Raw genomic sequence first — 22044 nt, forward strand, 5'->3', positions numbered from 1 at the left:
TCGCAATTGGCATGTGTGTTTTAATGGAAGATTTAGGAGTATTCCTCAACAAAATAATGGTTATCATTTGACAGGTTCCAGAATGAGATAAATGGTTGCATCCTGGCCTCTGTCCAGAGTAGAGCTTCACTGGCTTGATGGTAAGGATATGAGGTATTGTGTAAAGCTAAAAGTTTCTTTAGGAAATAATTTTCAGCCAGAGAACACTAGTGGAGAAAATGCAGGCTCAGGGAAAGAGCCTGTGAGAGGGGGGCTTCAGAATCAGAATGGGAAAAGTAGGTTGGAGGATTTCAGAGCTCAGTGCTGAAAATGCTCATCTGCTAAGGGAGGGTAACCAGATAACCACCTTGATGGGAAGCCAAGTGGGGTGGCCTCCATCCTTTGCAGACTGAAACCCCCTGGAAGGGGGCATGGAATTTGGAATCTGAGAACCAATACAGGGGAAAAGCAAGGAGAGTGGGGGAGAGATGTTAGGGCAGCCCCCTGGCTGGACAAGGGCCATTGTGAGATTAGGGAAGTGGCACCGAGCAAAACAGATAAAGGGCCAACAATGAGCTCTTCCAAGCTTGTTGGAAACTGTGAGGCTGAGAAAGGCAGAGGGAGGTCACTGAAGTCCTTTAAAAGACAGCCTTAGGTATTTAACTTTTGCTTTTCACAAGGCAAACAATACCAAGCCACTGCATGGGGCCAGCTGCTGTTTTTGTGGAATATACTGGAAGACTAAGAAACAGGGAGTCCAGTTGGAAGCTACGGCAGATCCAAACAAGGGACGGGCTGGTGTTGTAGGGACATTGTGGGTGTGTGGGAAGAAATATGATCTGATCAGCAGGCCTAGGGATGGATTTGCTGTGTAAGTGAACAGAGAGGAGGCACACAGGGGTGAGGTAGGGGTGTGTGTGTGGGGAGGGAAGGCTATAAGACCACTGAGGGTCTTATAAAAGCAAAAGTTAAATACCTAAGGTATAATTACACACAATGAATGCATAGATCTTATGTGTGGGATGAATTTTTGATAAATGTCTACATCTGTTAAGTACGCCCCCTGTTCCACCCCAATGAGGTTTTTTAAAGGCTGAGTGTCACGTGCCTGCACCTATGTGAAGGTGCCTCAAGACAAGAAACTTTATGCACCAGCAGTGAGAAGCAACAGGGGCTGGAACTATGCATTTGAGAGTTACCTGGAGCCAGCAGAACTCTCGTGAACGAATGAACACAAAAGGCAGGAAGGAATAACTGGAGAACTGAGAGACCCAATTTTTGGAGCGCTTGGGGGTCTTATTTGTGGATTAAGTGCAGAGATTTCTGTTTTCTCAGGCCTTCAATCTCATACTTAGGTGAGAAAGAAACCGCTTTCCGAATTGGCTTCTGCCAGCCTCTGCCCTACCGAGCTAACGTGGAGAATGGGGGAAGGGAGCTAGAGGACCCCACAGGGTGGTATGCACCTCTTCCAAGCAGCGTGCACCACTAGGATGCACAACAACATTCCTGACCTGGGAGCTCAGCTCCCTCCATGCGCAGTGTGCCCCTGCAGCCGGGCCTTGGCACCTGGGAGAGCACGGAGATCGCACTGGCCCCGGCCGCTCTGCACCTCGAGGTGCGTTTGCAGCCACCTGCAGCCACGCCCTCGGTGTTTGCAGCCAGTGCAAGCTGGCTCCCGGCGGGAACACTGTGGCTGGAGTTGGGGGGCGTGGCTGCATTCCCTCGCGCCCTCTCCCGCCCAGGCAGTCCCGGGAACGTTCTGAAAAGTATCCAAAAGTTCTGCGCCGCGCGCGCGCCAAAAGAAAAAAAAGGGCACAACCCCCCACTAGTCTAGGCGTTGTGTGCCCGGACCTCGCCACTCGGGCTGCACCTTTGGCTGCAGCGCACACGCCTTCTGCGCCTTCCCCTCGGGAGCCTCGCGGTTGGCCGTGCTCTTCCCTTGCAGCCACTCCAGACCCGAGAGGGGGCCGGACGGTCCTCGCACTTCTCGCTGGGGCAGCATGCCCAACGACGACGCATTCAGCAAGCCCTCTGCATCTTCGGAGGCCCCGCACGCCGCCGGGGCACCCCCGCAGGGCAAGGCCGGGGGCTTTGGCAAAGCGGCTGGTGCGCTGCTTGGGAACAGCGGCGGCGCGGGCGCCGGGGGCAGCGGCGGCGGCGGCGGCGGCGGCGGCAGCGGCTCAGGCTCAGGCTCGGGGGCGTCGGGCATGGGCTCCGGGAGCAAGAAGTCCCCGCGGCTGCCCAAGTGCGCGCGATGCAGGAACCACGGCTACGCGTCGCCGCTCAAGGGCCACAAGCGCTTCTGCATGTGGCGGGACTGCCAGTGCAAGAAGTGCAACCTGATCGCTGAGAGACAGCGCGTGATGGCCGCGCAGGTGAGTGCGGGCGTCCGGACACCGAGGGTCAGCCCCCAACTTAAAGTTCCCCGGGCCGGGCGGGAGCCACGCGGTGCCGGGGTTCCGGGGAGAGGCAGTGGAGCTCGCCGACGGCCGCGGCGCGCGGGGCCCGGGGCTTCCAGCTTCGCGCCACGCCGGGCTCGCAGGGCCGGGAGACCTCCGGGATCCGGCCCGCAGAGCAGGGAGGTTGCGGGGTTTGCTCGGCCTCCGAGGGTTCCCCGACCCCGACCTTCAGCAGAGTTGCGGGGTCGGCCCTTTGGGTTTCCCCAGGACCTCTGATCGCTCTTTCAGAGCAGAGGGTTGCGGGGTTCGCTCTGTTGAGAGTTACGGGATCCCTGACCCCGCCCTCCAGCAGAGAGTTAGAGGGTTCACCCCGTCGGAGGTCCCAAGAATCCATCCCCAGGATCTCCGATCCTGCTTCCGGAACAGTAAGGTGCGGGGTTCGCTCTGTTCGGGCGTCCCTGATCCCGCCCTCCTGCAGAGTCGCGGGGTCCGCGCCCTCGGAGGTCCCCAGAATTCCTAGGATCTCCGATCGTTTTCTCAGAGCACAGAGTTGCGGGGTTCGCGCCTTCGGAGGTCCCCAGGATCTCTGCTCGGGCTTTCAGAGCAGGGAGTTGCGGGGGTCGCCCCGCCGCGGGGCGGGGGGAGGGGTGTCCCGCGGATCTCCGACCTCGCTGTCGGAGCAGAGAGTTGGGGAACCCACCCGCCTCGGGAGGCCCTAGGATCCCCGCCCCCGAGCAGAGACTAGCGCTCACACTGCAGGGGGTGCGGAGGGCGCCCACTCGGGCGACTCGGGGACGGCGGCCGCCGCTCTTCCGGGTACCGTGCGCGTCGCGTGGTTCTGGAAAAGTCGCGGCAGCGCGCGCGAGCGCCGCGTGGTCCCCGCCGAGCTCCCGGCGCCCTTTCCGAGCTCGCCGTCCGCGGGCCCGCGCCGCGCGCTTCAGCCATTTTGAGCGCCGCGAAAATAGTATTAGCTTTCTAACTTCTCCCCTCGACCTGACTCAGGTACAAGTTAGTCTGCGTTGGTTTTCAAACACACTTCAGAAGTTTCAAAAGGAAGCGCGGGGGGCGGGGGGGAATGGCACGGGTTTGAGGGTTCGTCTGCAGTTCTTTTTTTAAAACGTCCTAAGCAGGTCAGGGATTTAGCATCTGAAACCGAAATTGTCCGCGTCGTTTGGTGTCCCGAAAGGATTTTTTAGGAGAGAATAATATACATTCTTTCCAGCTAAAATTTGTTTCATCCTTTTAAGACAGTTTATTTAAGATGAAAAGATACCAAAGAAATGTTTACTAACGATGCGCTACTTTTCACTGGGAACGTGTAAATATCCTCCGTGGAAAAGAATTCGTATAAGAGTGTTTAACAAAGACTGTGTAAATGCTTAAAGATTATGCTTTTTATAGACATCTCGTTTTTTAAAAATGTGTTTTAAGTTGGATATATGAAGTGCAATCATGGGCATACAGGTTTCCCTTAACTGCTTTTTTATGGGTTTTTAGCGTAATCTATAGTGGGTGAAAAGATTATCCTGATGTAGCGTTAAAATGCATCACAGTGAGTTTACTGAAAAAGACTTACGGACGTTGAAGTTGTATTTGTAGGTAGAAAAATCGTCTGAACATGAGTTGTTGGCTTAAATATTGAGTGCGGAGAGTATGCTTGGGAGGAGACTTTTCCTCAAAATGTAATAAAAACATGTATTTAAGTAGGGCCGTTCATTTTGAATAAATTTTGTTAATAGGCGCACCAACCTGCAAAAAGGCTGTTTGCTATGTTAAAAAATAAAAACGACTCAGGATTACTTCTATAATACGAAACTTCATTTTCCACACTGGAAGGCTCCTGCTGTGCTAGATGAAATCCTGTAAAATTCCACCTACCAGCCATTCTTTTCGAAATAGTGTGAAATTGATCTTCGGTATGATCATAAAATAATTGCATTTTAATCACTTGCCCCCCCCACCTTCCCTTATTAAATAGCTTTTCCTTAAAATCTTTGAGAGGCCTTTATAAAGGTGTCCTTAGTTTATGGCATGTAAAATAAATATCCTGTGCATTTTGTGCACTTATGGGATTTGTGTAAATCGGGATAAGCATGCATTGACATATTTCAGAGATTTGTAGGTATTTTTTGTTGCTATTTTTTGGTCAAATCCTTAATATTCTGTTTCTAAACTTGGTTAATAACAGAAAAATTCAAGACTGAAGCTTAATCATGAAATGTTAAATTATTATTTAAGGATGTTTTTGTAAGCTGAAGACTCCTGGTATGAGTAAAATTATTTGTAAGTTAATCATCTTGCTAAGTTTGGACTACAGTTTTCCTAAAACAAATAGTAGTTGTGTTTCTGGTTTACCATTTTGATTTCAACTTTTGGCTTCTGTTTTGGCCTCTGAGGTACAGATGTTTTACTTTCCCATTTCACTATCACTGAAAGTCGAGTTTCAACAGAAAGTCTCTTTTTTTGTTAACTTGTAGGCAAAAGTACAATTTATTTTCTTTACACTTTTTTTTTGCAACCTTTAACAATGTTATTTAAAAGCAGATAAGTTGAAGAGGGACCACGAGGAGTCTCTTAGGTAATTTAGGTCCCTTACATCCTCACTTCCCACTCCTTCCATAGAGGATCTGTCTTCTGCCTTTCTACCTGCAGCTTCTTCCTTCTCCCGGGACTTCAACACCCTATTCCAGCCCCTTTCCCACTATTACAGCTCTGCATGCTCCCTCCATTTGCCGGGGGGGGGGGGGGGGGGGGGGGGGGGGGGGGGGGGGGGGGGGGGGGGGGGGGGGTGCTGTGGGGTTTCCTAAGCAGCCCCTGCCTTTCCTGTCCACCCTGCTTCCTTGCTCAGGATTGTTCTGCTGCCCCTTCCTTCATTCTTGCCTGTGCAAGTGTTACTCATTCTGTTCTTCAAGGCCCTCTTCCAGTACCTCTTTTGGCAGATTCTTACTCTTAAAGCCATTTCTGCCACCAGAGTCCTGCTGTGGGCTTGATGTGTCCTCCCGTGGTTTTTGCCACATTTGGTGTTGAGTTGCCTTTGCATGTTTGCCTGCCTCCTTTTTCTGCTTTTAAACAGTGAGTACCTTGGGATCTCATCTAATCTTACTGTATCTTGCTGGTCGCTGGCCCCAGTACAGTGGCCTTTTACAAATGTGTGGTGTGAAGGAATGAGTGATCCCATTCTCCTAACTTCCTAATCTATCAATGCTGACTTCTCTTCAGATCTGTGCTTGGCTGACTCTACAGTTTTTCCTGATCCTCCCTAGCCAACCTTAGTTCCTGCTCTACATACTCATTTGTGTAACAGACATTTTTTGACCTACTGTGGGCTAGACTCCATTTCTCAGCTTTGGCTGCACATCCTGGTTACCTGGGTAGCATTCAAAAAGAACGAGAGAATCTCACACCTCACTCCTGGAGCTCATGAATCATGATATCTGGGGTGACCAGGGCTCCGGGGGGTTTTGGCAAAGCTGTGCAAGTGATTCTGGAGTGCGGGAGGCTGACGGGCTGCCCTGTGCTTCCAGGTGGCCCTGAGAAGGCAGCAGGCCCAGGAGGAAGAGCTGGGGATAAGCCACCCCATTCCGCTGCCCAGCGCTGCCGAGCTGCTTGTCAAGAGAGAGAGCAATGGCAGCAACCCGTGCCTGATGACGGAAAGCAGCAGCCCCTCGCAGCCCGCGCCGGCCAGCACCCCCACCACTGCAGCATCAGGTAAGGGGGGCCTGGGGCTCACATGGCCACCGACCAGGCCTTGGCCACAAAAACCGTCTCAGGACTGCCCTGAGCCATGCATCACATCCAGAACTTAGAGAGTTTTCTAAAACATTCTCCCTCTACAGGTTTGTTTTTGGCTGCTCCCCAAAGGAGATGGCCAGGAATTCTAGAATTGGAAGTTTGGTAGCTTCACGTTCCTGTTGGTTATGAGCTAAGTCTGAATCTGGACAGAGTCAGACTCATCGATTATTGGAGGGCTGAGATTGCAGATTTCATCTCTGTCCACCCTCCGTTTGGGGGTTCTGTTGGTGGGAGCTAACGATCCTTCTTTCCCAGAACTGTAAGTCCATTTCTCTGGCAAGGACTGCGATGCACTTGGGGAAAGTGTCTGAAAAGGCCAGCTCCTAGGTGTCCAGTGTCGGTGGGCATTGGGAAATGAGGGGAGGCATGCCCCATTGGCTTCGATTCTCCCCCGTGTGCTAAGACTGTTCCAGGGGCAGTGTACGTGCTGGTTCATTTCTTTTCATTCTTAGATAAAGTAATCTGGTTGTACTAACTCTGTTTTACACATTTAAAGACTGCGGTGTGGGAAATGTGACTGGCTAAGTCCACAGAACTAGAAAGTATCTGAATTGGTCCATCTGCCTCCAGAGCTCCTTGTGCCTACTGCCCTGGGTCTCCAAATTACCCCGGGAATCACTGTGGTCTAGAGTTGCACTGTCCAGTATGGCAGCCCCGAGCCACATATGACCACTTAAGTTTAATCTAATTACAATGAAATAAAATGAAAACATTGAACCAAAGAAGGTATATGGTTAGCATTACTGATCACTAGGGAAATGCAGATCAAAACTACAGTGAAATACCACTTCATACCCATTAGGATGGCTGCCATCAAAAATACAAAAAACAAAACCGTGGAAAATAACAGTAGTGGCAAGGATGGGGAGAAATCAGAATGTTTGCGTATTCTTGGTGGAAATGTAAAATGGTGCAGCTGCTAGAGAAAACAGTATGGCGCTTCCTCAAAACTTAAATACAGAATTACCAGATGACTCAGCAATCCCACTTCTGGTGTTTACCAAAAAGAATTGGAAGTGGGGTCTCATAGAGATACTTGTATACCAGTGTTGATAGTAGCATTCACGGTAGCTAAAATGTGGGAGCACCCCGAGTGTCCACTGACTGCTGAATGGATAAGCAAACTGTGGCCTCTACACACAGTGGAACGTTATTCAGTCTTCCAAAGGAAGGAAATCCTGCCACATGCTACAACTTGGATCACCTTGAGGGTATTGTGCTGAGTGAAATAAGCCGGTCACAAAAAGACAAATACTGTACGGTTGTACTTACTTAAAGTCATCAAAATCATGGGCACAGAAAGAATGGTGATTGCCAGGGGCTGGGGGTGGGGGGATGGAGGGAACGGGGAGTTATGTTTTATGGGGATAGAGTCTCAGTTCACAAGACGAAAAGGGCTGTGGAGATGGATGGATAGTGTGGCGACGGTCGCATGACATCGTGAGTGTGTTCAGTATTGCCGGTGTGCATTTAAAAATGGGTAAGATGGTAAATTTTATGTTATGTGTATTTTACCACTGTGAAAAACGTTGAAAAATTTAAAATCTTCAGCTCCTCGGTTGCATGATCCACATTTCAAGTGCCCTGTAGGCACATCTAGCTCAGGTTCTAATTACTTAAATTGTTGGAAAGTGTGCCTTTCCTTTTTTCACAGAGTTCCATTTAGTGGCACTGGTCTAGAACGCAGGATTTCTAAGAAATCCACCAAAGATCTGTGAAATCCTGTTGGCAAATAAATACGCACACCGTTAACCCTGAACAACACCTCCGCCCTGCGCAGTCAGAAATGCACCTGTTAACTTCTGACTCTCCAAAAACTTAACTGCCAGTAGCCTACTATTGACTAGAAGCCTTAGGAATAACAGGAAATAGTCGATTAATGGGTATTTTGTGTGTTATATGTATTATACACTGTATTCTTATAACCAGGTAAGCTAGAGAGAAGAAATTATTAGGAAGAAAATCATAAGGGGGAGAAAATACACTAACACCACTGCCATATTTATTGAAAAAATCAGCATAGAAGTGGACCCTTGCAGTTCAGATCCTGTGTTCTTCAACAGTCCATTGTATTACATACTAAAAACATATGCTGAGATTCACAGAACATCTTGAGTCTGCTGAGGCTCCCTGAAATACAGCCTCGCAATGTGGTTCCTCCTAACAGCTTTTCATGAGTTACGCAGTTTGCTGTGCCCACCAGCTGGACTAAAGTTACTCAGCTTTCTGCCGCTTACTCACTGTACAACTTTGAACAGGTCACTGAAGCTCTCTGGGCCTTTTGTTTTCTCTATCAAAAATGAGGGAGGAGGTCTTTGAGCGTTTTGAAGACTGAGTCTTGACCATTATAATGAAGGTAAAGGTCAGCAGGCATCGAAGAAAGCCAGTGAGGGATGGAAAGCTCGCGTCTACGCCCCAAGTAGGTCTGTCTGAGGACCTGTCAGTCTGTGTGTCGCTGGGGCTGTAGATTCTGTAGTTATCAAGGGGAATCATATTTTCTTTTTTTAGTTTGGTTGCTCATAACATATGCTTACAAGGCTTTCCAGACTTCCTTTTTGATAAAAAGGACGGAGTGTATCTATCAGAAATAGGATCTTTACACTTCAAGGTCAGGGCTGGTCTGGTGGATTTAGCTGGAGGGCTGAAATGAGAAAGGGGTGTGTCAGAGGAATAAAGGGGAGTGACTCATTGGATTTTTACAAACGTAGGAACTATTCCCATTCGCAGATAAGGGAACCAGTGGTAAGGAAGGTGCCCCAGAATAAAGCTGAGTTGAGCTGGGATTCATTCCAGAGCTGTCTGGTCCCAAAGCCCATGGATTTTCCATTTTACCTGCCTGTGAAGAGAGACTGTGGGAGCAGTTGCCATGTTTCCTTAGGAAATGGACAATTACAGAGGCTGTGGTTTAATCCTCAGAAGGGATTTAGGGCTGCCCGGCCAATAAGAACAACATTAGGGGCAAAAGTCCCTGCCATTCACCGTTGTCATAGAAGGCTGTGGCCACTGAGCTTCATGGGAGGAATACGGTGATGGATAAACGCCCAAGCTGGGCAGTTTCTGGGGCACTAGAAGTGAACCTGGTTTCACCTGCTGTCCTGCATTCCACCTCCAAGGAAGGGATGCCACAGTTGGATTGTCTACCCCAAAATAGGAGCTTTGGAGAAGGATCTCAGGCTAGATGGAGTTCAGCATGACAAAGGCTTCTCGCAAGCAGAGTATTTCAGAGTGGCAACAGGGAAAGTTACAAAGAGAAGCAGCAGGGGAGCAAGATAGAAGGTTCAGGGTCAAAGGAGGATGTGACCAGATTCCCTTCTTTGCCGCTGGAGCTGGTAGACCTTGGAGTCATTTTGGAGTCTTAAATTGACCCTCAGAGGGAGGGGAACTCGGAAGCCAGCAGTGTGCTGTGCTTCTGGGCTCTGGAAGCATCGCTCTGGAGGCTTTGCCTGCCTTGGGCAGGGGGCTCTCCCCTCGCTAGCCGACTTCCACGGGGCAGGGGCCGCAGATACATGGTCTCACACCCAAGACTTGCACCAGGGCTCTTGAGTTGAGATCGAGAATTCCAGACTGGGCCAGTAGAAGTAAACTACACAAATAGACGAAGAGGGAGGAAAAGAAAGGGAGGTGGGGAGGTGGAGGAGAGGGAGAAAAGACAGACAGACTGACTGACTGAAGAGTGTCCTTCAAGTTTCATGCAGCACATGGGGCCCAACTTCTGGAAATTGCTGCTAACAGGTAGAGCTTAATATTACATTTCCAGAGAGTGGGATTTATTAAAAATAGTGTTTCATGTAAGTGGGAAGCAGTGTAGAAAAGCATATTCAGTGAAATGGAATTGTCCTTCCAATCCCAGCCTGCAGGTCGCTTCTGTTTGGCATTTCAGGATTACCCGCTGCCATACAGGCTCATGTGTCTGTCGCTTTCGTAGATATATCTATTATTTATGTATTTAACATAATGGCAGTGTATTATTCCCACTGGTGTGTAATTAGGGTTTTTCCCTTCACTTACAACAGCTTGAAATTTTATAACGTGCTAGCATCCCATTATGTGGATGTGAAAGCCTAGGACTTGAAATTATTCAGGAGGGGTGAAAGCCGTCGGCGGGGTCAGACGATGGGGGCCCTACTGACCTGGCTCACACGGGGGCAAGCTGTTCCCCTTCTCTTTCTAATCCCTAATGTTAAGTGTCTGCAAGGGCAGTAGCTTAGCGAAATTCAGTAGATTTTTATGTCCTTGAAGTTTCTTAGTTATCTCCTTTTGGCTCCCAAAAGTGCCCAAGTGAGAGTGGAGAGCGCCCAAGAGTTATTGCTGAGATTATTGGCTGAACTCAAAGGACGCCGTGAAGGAAATTGGGTTTATTACCAAGCTGTCATCGCATTTATTGGAGAACGGACTTCCTCTGAGTAGGGTCACGTACCTAATGGCTCTACCATCCTTAATCAGAGATTGGCTAGAATCAGCCAAAACACTGACCAGAGATTCCTGGAACGATGGGTGTGAATGATTCTTAGTGTTATGTCATCTATGATGCTGGGTGTCAGTATGGAAGAAAGAGCCTTCTGAAGCAGCACCCCATTCGTTTGCTATTTCTTATGCTAGCAGGATCCAAAAAAAAAAAAAAAAGCATTTTTGATTATGGATAACAGTGAATTAAAACAATGTTAGCATTATCTCCATGGCTTTACATTTTGAATTTTAGCATAAAATCGATAGATTTTAATTTTCAAAAGTGTCCGCTGACTTTAAACAGACCCTCACAGACATTCTCCCGCTTTGAAATCTGGGTTCATCTTTGTGTTGTTCGCTATGTTCCCCTTCCCCTTCAGTGTGAGCAGCCAGCCAGAGGCTGTTTCACCCACTGCTCCCGCTGAGGTGGGTGTGGCTCCTGACCTCTCCTTTTCTGTATGCCCCTGGCAGATGAAGGGTTGCATTGTAGAGCGTTTGGTTCTGCCTGTGTGTCCTTTGTAAGTAAGGACCTGAATGTTATCGCCCTTGGGGCCCTCCCTTCTGGAGCACCCTGCACTTCCACACACACTCACATTCACACTCCCTCACATCAAACCACCCCCTACCGTCTCTGGCCTTCCCCCTGCAGCCTGGCCTCCTGGGGCCGATGGCCGCTCTCCCTCGCCTGTCCCCTGTTGGAAGGGTCAGTCAGTCGAGCCTGTGCCTGATAGTGATGGGACCCTCCCCCTGTGCGTCTCCCCTTTAGCGGTAATTCCTCACTGCAGCATGCAGACAGAGAGAGCACACACTGGTAGGGGAACACATCTCGTGTCTTCCATGTGCGTAAATGCTTTATAGGCTGAAACGGGGCAGTTTGAAAATTTACGGAGTCCTATGCCCATGCGGTTTTTACCGGTAAGAAATGTGCCTAATGAACGAACAATTGAAGATCCTGAGTTCATAGATTTTTTTAAAAAAGATTTTATTTATTTGAGAGAAAGGGAAAGAGAGAACACGAGCAGGGGGCGGGCAGAGGGAGAGAGAGAGAAGCAGACTCCCTGCTGAGCAGGGAGCCTGATGCAGGACTCGATCTCAGGACCTGAGATCATGATCTGAGCTGTAGGCAGATGCTCAACTGACTGAGCCACCCAGGCGCTCCCGAGTTTATAGATTTATAAAAAACAATAAATAAACTTTATTCAGGGCGCCTGGGTGGCTCAGTCAGCTAAGTGTCTGACTCTTGATTTCGGCTCAGGTCATGATCTCGGGGGTGTGGGATCAAGCCTCACATGGGGCTCTGCGCTCAGCATGGAGTCTACTTGAGGATTCTCTCTCTCCCTCTTCCTCTGCTCCCCCTCAAATAAATACATAAATCTTTAAAAAATAAACTTTATTCTTTAGAGTGGTTCTACGTTCATGTCAGAATGTTGAGGAGGGTACAGAGATTTCCCATATGCCCCCTCCCTCACGCAGGTACAGTTTCCCCTACTATCCACATCCCCCAGCAGAGTGGGACATCTGGTGCAGTTGAACCTGTGTTGACAGGTCATCACCACCTGATGGCAATCGTTCACAGGACGGTACGTTCTTTGGGTTTGGACAGATCTATGATAGCACACATTCACTGTCATTGTATTCTACAGAGTTGTTTCACTGACCTAAAACTCCTGGGTGGAGTTAGGTAAATTTAAAATAATATTTCAGTTTTTATCTTTGCAGTTTTTCAATATTGTACCAAAAGAAGCACTTCATTTAAATGAACACCCAAAGAATTTCGTCTAAATCTCTTTTTGAGAATTCACTTTTGAAGGATTCTGACCACTTATATAGGATGAGCTCCATTGATTTTAGATAGAAAATGTAGGTATTTGTTTTTAAGAAGACTTTCAATACAAGTATTCCCCAGTTTTACTTTCAGAGTCAAGGAAATTTCCAGGATGTCTTAACAAAACAAAACTCCTTACACTGAAGCAACGGGTGGAGCTTGACTAAAAAAGCAAACACTGAAGAGTCATGCTACTGATCATTTGAAATCTGTTGTTTTAGATAGTATCTCAGTCAGTTTTATTGATTTTAAGGGCAGTCTTCACTTACATGTCAGATATGGCAATTAATTGGCCTGATAGAAATTCTCTGTAGACAGTATTTACATACAGTAGTTATATAGCAACAGAATACACAGGAAGTAACCTTCTGGTCTAATTTTGGCTAAGAAGAAAATTTGGAAAACATCTAGAGCCACAAAGAGATAAATACAGGGGGCTCCTGGGTGGCTCAGTCAGTTAGGGGTCTGACTCTTGATTTAGGCTCAGGTCGTGATCTCAGGGTTGTGGGATCAAGCCCCATGTTGGGCTCTGAGCTCGGTGTGGAGTCTGCCTGAGATTCTCCCTCTCCTTCTGCCACTCCCCCTGCTCACATTTTCTTTCTCTTTCTCAAGTAAATAAATAAATAAAATCTTTTTTTAAAAAAAGATAAATACAGGGTTTAAACCACAAATTAGTTGGATAACAGCACTTGCAAAAGACATGAAAACATTTGATAGGTTTATATCTGTATCTCCTTCGTGGAAATGTAATCTTAGGGACAGGGAGTGCATTTTGTTCATCACTGTTCATGTGCACAGCCCAGAACAGTACCTGGCTTTATGGTAAATGGTCGATAAACCTTAGCTAAGCGAGTGAACAGTGATGGTTACATTGGAAGTTGTTTTAAAACGTTAGACCTGTGGTCATGAACCATCTGCAGATGTCAGAGGGTAAGTTGATCGATGTCCAAGGTGCAGTTTTTAGTTTTGTCTTGTGATTTTTTTTAATGTATTTTGGAATTTTTGAAAGGGTAAGAACTCATACATAATTGAATAGTTCAACATGTAATTCACGTACTATACAATTCATCTATTCAAAATGGGCGACTCATTGTTTTTTAGTAAATTCACAGAGTTGTGCAACTATCACCAGACTCTAATTGTGGAACATTTTTGTCTCCTCCTAAAAAGAAATTGTGCCCATTAGCAGTCACTCCCCACCTACTCCCCATACCAGCCCTAGGCAACCTCTAATATATTTTCTGTTGCCATAGATTTGCCTACTCTGGACGTTTCATATATTTGGACCCCTCATATAAATGGAATCATATGTGTGACCTTTTGTGTCTGGCTTCTTTTGCTTCTCCTGATGTAAGTGAGGTTTATCCATGTTGTAACGTGCATTTATTACTCATTTTAAAAATAAATATTCAATAGAGGTATCTGGGTGGCTCAGTCAGTTGGCATCTGACTTTTGATTTTGGCTCAGGTCATGATCTCGGGTTCATGGGATTGAGTCCCCGAATCAGGCTCCATGCTCAGTGCAGAGTCTACTTGAGATTCTCTCTCTCCTTCTGTCCCCTGCCACTCACGTGCTCTCTCTCTCTCTCTCCTGCCCCCTAAATAAATAAATAAATAAAATCTTTTGAAAATTAATATTCCATTATATGCAGGGGCTCCTAGGTGGCTCAGTCAGTTGGGTGTCCAACTCTTGATCTCAGCTCAGGTCTTGATCTCAGGATCATGAGTTCAGGCCTTGCATTGGGCTCCACACTGGGAGTGGAGACTACTTAAATTAAAAAAAGAAATTCATTATATGTATACATGCTATTTTTTTTCTTCATCGGCTGATGGACGTTTGGGTTGCTTACACTTTTTTTTCTTTTTTTTTTTTTTAAAGATTTTATTTATTCATTCATGAGAGACAGAGGGATAGAGAGAGAGAGAAGCAGAGGGAGAAGCAGGGAGCCCGATGCAGGACTCGATCCCAGGACCCTGGGATCACGACCCGAGCCGAAGGCAGATGCTTTTAACCATCTGAGCCACCCAGGCGCCCGGGTTGCTTACACTTTTTGTCTGTTAAGAGTAATTCTATTACATCTTTGTACCTCTTTTTAAAGATTTTACTTATTTATTTTAAAGATTTTATTTATTTATTTGACACACAGAGAGAGAGAGCACAAGTAGGCAGAGCGGCAGGCAGAGAGAGAGGGAGAAGCAGGCTCTCCACTGAGCAGGGAGCCCGATGCGGGGCTCGATCCCAGGATTCTGGGATCATGATCTGAGCCCAAGGCAGACACTTAACGACTGAGCCACCCAGGTGCCCCTTACTTATTTATTTTAAGGGGAGGGAGGGGCAAAGGGAGAGGGAGAGTCTTTTTTTTTTTTAAGATTTTTATTTAAGAGAGAGAGAGTGAGAGAGAGCATGAGAGGAGAGAGGGTCAGAGGGAGAAGGAGACTCCCTGCTGAGCAGGGAGCCCGATGCGGGACTCGATCCCAGGACTCCAGGATCATGACCTGAGCTGAAGGCCGTCGTTTAACCAACTGAGCCACCCAGGTGCCCGGCAGAGGGAGAGTCTTTAAGGAGACTCCACGCTGAGTGCAGAGCCTGACTAAGGGCTCAATCTAAAGACCCTGAGATCACAACCTGAACTGAAACCAAGTCAGATGCTCAACCAACAGCACCACCCAGGCGCCCCTGTACCAGTTCTTTGTATGAACATATGTTTCATTTTCTTCGGTATATACCAAGGAGTCCCAATTGCTGAATCGTATGGTAACTGTATGTTTTTTAACCTTTTGAGGAACTTTTGAGAATGTTTTCCAAAGAGGCTGCACTATTTACATTCCCATAAGCAAGGTATAAGGGTGCCAGAAAATTCAAACTTAAGTTTTTTTAAAGTGAAAAGGTAAGATGCTTTCATCCTAGTAAACACTGCAGACATAATACCCAGTGAGAGTCTCTTAGAAGATCAGAAGTTTAGATCATGAAGCATTTTTTAGGTTTGTATTTTGTTATCCCTGGAAATAAGTTAATATTCAGTCTTAGGGATCCTGGGGGGCTCAGTTGGTTAAGCGTCTGCCTTCAGCTAAGGTCATGATCCCAGGGTCCTGGGATCAAGTCTCGCATCGGGCTCCCTGCTCAGCGGGGAGTCTGCTTCTCCCTCTGCCGCTCCCCCCCCCCACTCATGTGTGATCATGCGCACTCTCTCAAATAACTCTTTAAAAAAAAAAGTTTCCTCTTTTACCTCATTATCACGTGCAGTTTTTAGTGAAAGGAACAATGTTTGAGGAGGTGAACCATGGAGGGACCTGCTGATGGGCGTTCTTTGTTGTTTTTTGGCTAAAGCAACTCTTCAGACCTTGGGTGACAAGCATTTCCTCAGGAGAAGGGAGGCAGAATTCTGTTTGCCTTGAAACTTGGCAAGAATAATTTTTCCTCACTGCATTTCTGAAAATGAAAAACCACCATGGCTTTAGTGGAAAACAAAAGAGAAAAGCTGAGGGTTGGTGACCGTGGACTTCTGTCGCCTACATGACCAGTGGGAAGACGGCAGTCCATAGACTGACTGTCTTAGAATTTACTGCCAACAGCTGCTTGCAGCAGTAGGTCCTGGTGTAGTGTGACACGGCCTTGGCATTTGCTATCTTGGGAGACTCTTGCCGGGCCCGAAAGCTCATCTGTGTCACCTGTTTCACTTGCCTGCTCCGCAGCACCCCCTGGAGTCCTTGAACCACGGATTCCCGGTTATCTGCTGATTCAAGGATTCTGTCCATTGACCACCCCCTTACCGCTCAGCTGTTCTTTGGGTCTTGCGGATGCCTTCCTGTCCCATCTGTTGTTTTATTAACTAACTTACTTTTTAAAATTTTTATTGCTTCAGGGCGCCTGGGTGGCTCATTCGGTGGAGCTTCTGACTCTTGATCTCAGCTCAGGTCTTGATTTCAGGGTTGCGAGCTCAAGCCGCACGTTGGGCCCCACGTTGGGCTCCGCGCCGGGCATGGAGCCTTCTTAAAAAAAAAAAAAAAGTAAAATTTTTATCGTGTCAAAACATACATCACATAAAATTGGCCATTTTAACATTTGTCAGCATGCCGTCCTGTGGCAAGAAGCACGTTCACGCTGTGGTGCGGTCGTCACCGCTCTCCCACGCCAGAGCTGGTTTTCATCTTCCCCGACGGGAAGCCTGTCCCCATCAAGCTGTAACTCCCCATTCTCTCCCTCTCGTTAACTGGCTTTGGACTCAGAACTGCCTGCTTTGCTAGCAGAGCTTTCTTCAAAGCTTCTTGGCCTCTGAAGTCACCCGTCGACCCCCAGGAGATAAGCCGATCCCTTGAATCGCCGTCGGCATCCTACCTTCCTCTCTTCTTCTCCCAGCCCCTGAAGTTCTGCCTTATTGCTGCCTTCCCTGTTGTATATGCTGGTGTAATCTCTAGCTCTGGGGTCATGGGGACTGGAGTTTCCCAAAGGACTGAGGTTTATAGAGAAAGGGGCACAGGGGAGTGCCCGCTAACACCTCCTGCAGGACGCTGTCGATTCTGTACCTCTGCCAGGTGATCTCCGCTCCGCTCCTCGGAGGGCCGCCCTGTGTGGTGCCGCGATGCAAGGGAAGCAGGGTGGGGGGTGCCTGCGGGAGCCGCTGCTCCAGCCGCCCTCCTGTGGGGTCTTGACTTGTCATGGTCCTTTTTGTCATCGTCACACGCAACTATGTAAGTGCAGATCTGTGTTTCTGTCTCAGCCTCTGTCTCTTATTTTTCAACTTAGAAAAAATTCAGCGTGACAACCTTTTTGACTCCCCAAAGAAAATTCACATAAGTACTGATCACTGTGGCTGACCCAAATTACATTTCAAACCCAGTTTACTCTAGTCTCTTATGTCTGCTGGCGGACTTCACAATCATGAATCTGGTCTTATTGTACAGTCCCACTGAACATGCTTTTCAGAAGAAAATGCACAAGAAACTCTTAAAGTACAGTATAAGTAGCTGGTTGTCAAAAGAAAATATTGATTCAGTATCATGGCAGATTCTTCTTTCATTTTTTTTAAGATTTTATTTATTTATTTGAGACAGTGAGTGAGTGAGAGCTCACAAGCAGGGGGAGCGGCAGAGGGAGAGGCAGATTCCCCGTTGATCAGGAAGCCTCGAGGCAGATTCCCCGTTGATCAGGGGCTCAAGCCTGGGATCATGACCTGAGCCGAAGGCAGATGCTGAGCCACCCAGGCGCCCCTCAGTATTACAGCAGATTTTTCTGATGATTATTGGCAGTAAGAATTCTTAGATATTGCTTCAACCATCCAATGTCAGTTCATTGTGTAATAACAGATGACTTTCTGTTGATTTCAGCAGTTATAAAACTACTATATTTACAACACCCCTTAACTCTGGTCCTGAGGTTTTGGAGTTTATCTTAAACATAGCATATGAATAAATTCAGGGAAGCATATTGGATTTATCAAACACCAGTAAGTGTTTGCTGAACTGAATCGAATTCATCTTGGTTAGGGAGTCTGCCTTCTGAACAAGATTCCCTTCCTTCCTTCTTGCCTTTCTTCCTTCTGCGTTTCTATCTTATTTTCATTCATTCAGCAGATGTTCATCATGTGACTGCATTGAGTCAGACCCTTTTCCAGGCCTGGGGTATACAGCAGCACATAAAACATGTGCCTCGTGGGTCTTAGGAATCCAGCAGGGGAGACTGTTGATAAACAAGTATGCCAGCGAATACAAGATATTTTCAGAAAGTGGTCAGAGCTATGAGGAAAGACAGAATGATAGGATGGACGTGTCCAAAGGGTCAGTGGCTGTTTGATAGGGTAGGTAAGGAAAGGGAGCCTCTCTGAGGAGAGTCCTGAGTGATAGCCCTCGCGGTCAAGGTCTGGGGCTTCTAGGCCGAGTGCACAGTGGAGGGAGACCTTGTGTGGAAATGGAGGAGGCCAGTGTGCTGAGGGCAGGGGCTGACATCACTGGGGACTGCATCTCGGGGAGCCTTGTAGGACGGGAGAGAGGTGGGGTTTTAATGTGAGCACAATGGGAAGTCATTGGAGTGTTGAAGCAGTGGATGGCGTGATCTGATTTACTTTCTCAAAAGGTCTCTCTGCTGCGGCCTGGGGTGTAGACTGAAGGGGAGGAGTGGGTGAGAGATGGAAGGGAAGACCGCAGGGGCCCAGGCAGGGGGAGTGCTGCTTGCCCTGGGGTGCTGGGAGTGGAGCTGGAAAGAAACGGTGGGACAGGAGGTCTCCCTGGGACGTAAATTCACGTGTCACCTTGGGGAGTCTCATCGACCGCACTTCCTGCAGGGAGCGGCTGCCACAGCATTGCCAGGACGAGGCTGTCATTGGTGCTTCCTGGCTTGAAAGGTGAAGCATTGTATGCTGGGGTGGTCATTGGAGTAACGGCCCCCCCAGAGATGTCCACACCCCAGTCCCTGGGACCTGTGAAGATGTCCCTGTCCATGGCAAATGTGATGAAGCATCAAGGACCTTGAGATGGGGAGGTGGTCGTGGGTTTTCCGGGCGGGTCTGTTCTTACGGCGTGAATCCATAAAACTGAAGAACCCTTCCTGGCTACACCCAGAGATGCCAAGTGGAAGGAGCCGCAGGAGGGTTTTGAGGCAGGAGCCTTGACCCGTTGCTGCTGGCTTTGAAGGTAGAGGAAGGGGCCCCGAACCAAGGAGTGCGGGAGGCCTCGAAGAGCTTGGGACAGCCCCCTGCTGACAGCCAGCAGGGACACGGGACCTCGGTCCTCTGACGGCAAGAAACTGAACTCTGCCCGCACCCAGCCTGAGCAAGGACCCGGACGCTCCCCCAGAGCCCCCGGAAAGGAATTCTGCCTTGTTGACGCCTTGCCTTTTAGACACTTGTATTAGACTTTAGGCCCACAGAGCTATAAGATGATAAATTTATGTTGTTTTAAGCTGCTAACTTTGTAGTAATTGTTATATAACAATAGAAAACAAATACGGTTTGTAATCACTTTTTTTTGTTGTTAGTGAAATTTAACATATTTTCATATGTTTGAGGGCCGTTTATAATTTTTCCTCTTTGGAATCCCCCAACCGTCATTTATAATGGAGACGGTCTGATGTGCTATGAGGTGTAGCCCCCACCTGCCCGTCTGCCTGGGGTTTCGAGCCATGAGAGGAGCTGGGGACAGACAAGTGGGGGACAGATGGCAGAGAGGAGAGGCCCGAGGACTGAGCCCTGGTCACTGCACTCTCTGGAGCTCCGGCCGAGGAGTGGAAGCCTGTGGCTCTTCTGGTTTCCCGTCAGCAGACCGTTAGCCAAGTGAACACAGCCGTGGCAGAGGGTTAAGTCTGCTGTGTTCTTCCTATTCTCCCAGCTTCTATCCCTCATTTCAGTTTCACTTTGGGCAGATCTCGAGCTAAGCCAATGGCCCCAGTGGATTAAACCATTTCACAGTCCTGTCCAGTGTTGTGGGCTGGCAGGTTCAGTACGACTGTTTGGTGTGTGATAAACTGGTATGGCCATGACTGGGGAATCAGATTGTACCGTCTAGTCAGATATTCTACTTACTGGAGACTAATCTTATTCTTACCAGGGTTACTTATGTGAAATTACAATGCACGTTATCCATCACGTACTTACTGCTTTCTCTCATTGGTGCGGAACATGCCCAGGGTCTTGCTTTTCCCGGGGTGAGTTGTTACCACCACGTGGCAATGCTGGGTTCCTCCCTAGGACAGGGGTATGTGGCAACAGAAGCTCGATCAGAGGTCTCAGAGATTCAAGACATCTGGGAAAAGAGTTTTGCTGGTATGTCCTAACTTCATACCCGGGGAGGAAGCTCCATGTCCTCGAAAGAACCTAAGACCCAGAGTCCAAGGTCTGGCTCGGGTGCCTGCCACCTGTCTGCTGTTGAGCTGTTCACTTCACTTGGTTTGCTCATTTATGAAATGGAGAAAGTAGTAATGCTTGCCCAATTTACAGTGCTTGACTAGAAACGTATGTGAAAGCTCTTTGTCAACCCTGAGGAAGGCAGAAACATGCTTAGCACTCAAGGCTCAGGTACTGATGTGGGGGCAGAGGAGTGAGCCTGGGTGCCGTCCGCCCTAGAGCCATGAGCTGGTTTCTTGTGCAGATAAAGCCATGTGGACTGACAAGGCAAGGATTATACCTCTGGGTGAAGATTATGTAGCCCCCCACATTTCTCTCCACCCCACCTATACCCCAGATGCCAGGAATCTCAGGCGTACATCTTTAAAAAAGTGTTTTTTAAGTTTTTATTCAAGTGTAATTACTGTAGAGTGTTATATTAGTCTCAGGTGTGGAGTATAATGATTCAGCAGTTCTGTCGCTCAGGGTTCCTCACCGTAAGTGCACTCTTCGTCCCCTTCACCCGTTTCTCCCATCCCCCACCCACCTCCCCGCTGGTAACCACCAGTGTGTTCTTTATAATTAAGAGTCTGTTTCTTGGTTCGCCTCTCTCTTTTTCCCCCCCCTTTGCTCCTTTTGTTTCTTAAATTACACGTACGAGTGAGGTTATATGGTATTTGTCTTTCTCTGCCTGACTTATTTCACTTAGCATTCTTCTCTCTGGATGCATCCATGTTGTTGCAGGTGGCAAGATCTCATTCTTTTTTATGGCTGAGTAATACATATACACACACACAAACAATAGAATACTACTCATGGCATATATATATACACACATACCACTTCTTTATCCATTTATCTATCAATAGACACTTGGGTTGTTTCCAGATCTTGGCTATTGTAAATAATGCTATAAACAAAGGGGTGCATATATCTTTTTGAATTAGTAGATTTGTTTTGGGGGGGTAAATATCCAGGAGTGGAATTACTGGATCATATGGTAATTTTTTGAGGAACCTCCATACTGTTTTCCAGAGTGGCTGCACCACTTTGCATTTCCACCAACAGTGCACAAGCCTTCGTATTTCTGCATATCCTCGCCAACACTTGTTCATTGGGTTGTTGATTTTAGCCATTTTGACAGGTGTGAGGTGATATCTCATGTGGGTTTGATTTACATTTCCCTGATGATGAGTGATGTTGAGTATCTTTTCGTGTGTGTGTTGTCATCTGGATGTCTTCTTTGGAAAAAATGTCTATTGAGGTCTTCCACCCATTCTTAAATAAGATTATTTGGGTTTTTTGGTGTTGAGCTGTATATGTTCTTTATATAATTTGAATATCAACTCCTTGCGGGATATATCATTTGCAAATATCTTCTTCCATTCAGTAGGTTGGGTTTTTGTTTTGTTGATGGTTTCCTTTGCTGTGCAGAATTTTTTTTATTTTGGTGTGGTGCCAGTAGTTTATTTTTGCTTTTGTTTCCCTTGTCTAAGAAGACATCTCCATAAATATATTGCTATAAGGCTAAGCTCAGAAAGATTACTGCCTATGTTTTCTTCCCTCTCCATAAATATATTCCTATAAGGCTGAGGTCAGAAAGATTACTGCCATGATTTTTATGGTTTCAGGTCTCACATTCAGACCTTTAATCCATTTTGAGTTTTTGTGTATAGTGTAAGGAAGTGGTCCAGTTTTCCCAGCACCATTTTTTGAAGGCACTGTCCTTTACCATTGCATATTCTTTCCTGCTCTGTTGAAGATTGACAGTATAATCATGGGTATATTT

The 22044-nt window shown here is 47.5% G+C and overlaps 1 protein-coding gene across 2 annotated transcripts in view; it reads left to right on the plus strand.

Annotated features, from left to right (window-relative positions):
• The first annotated feature begins 1137 nt into the window (after window positions 1-1137).
• Window positions 1138-22044, plus strand: part of DMRT1 (doublesex and mab-3 related transcription factor 1) — a 106231-nt gene continuing 85324 nt past the window's right edge. For both annotated transcript variants that reach the window (XM_027614423.2, XM_027614424.2), the window contains exons 1-2: window positions 1138-2354; window positions 5903-6086. In XM_027614423.2, coding sequence (XP_027470224.1) covers window positions 1980-2354; window positions 5903-6086 — 559 coding nt within the window. In that variant the 5' untranslated portion in view covers window positions 1138-1979. The remainder of the gene's footprint in view (window positions 2355-5902; window positions 6087-22044) is intronic.

This window comes from Zalophus californianus, chromosome 13 (genome assembly GCF_009762305.2).
Source record: "Zalophus californianus isolate mZalCal1 chromosome 13, mZalCal1.pri.v2, whole genome shotgun sequence".
Taxonomy (NCBI): Eukaryota; Metazoa; Chordata; class Mammalia; order Carnivora; family Otariidae; genus Zalophus; species Zalophus californianus.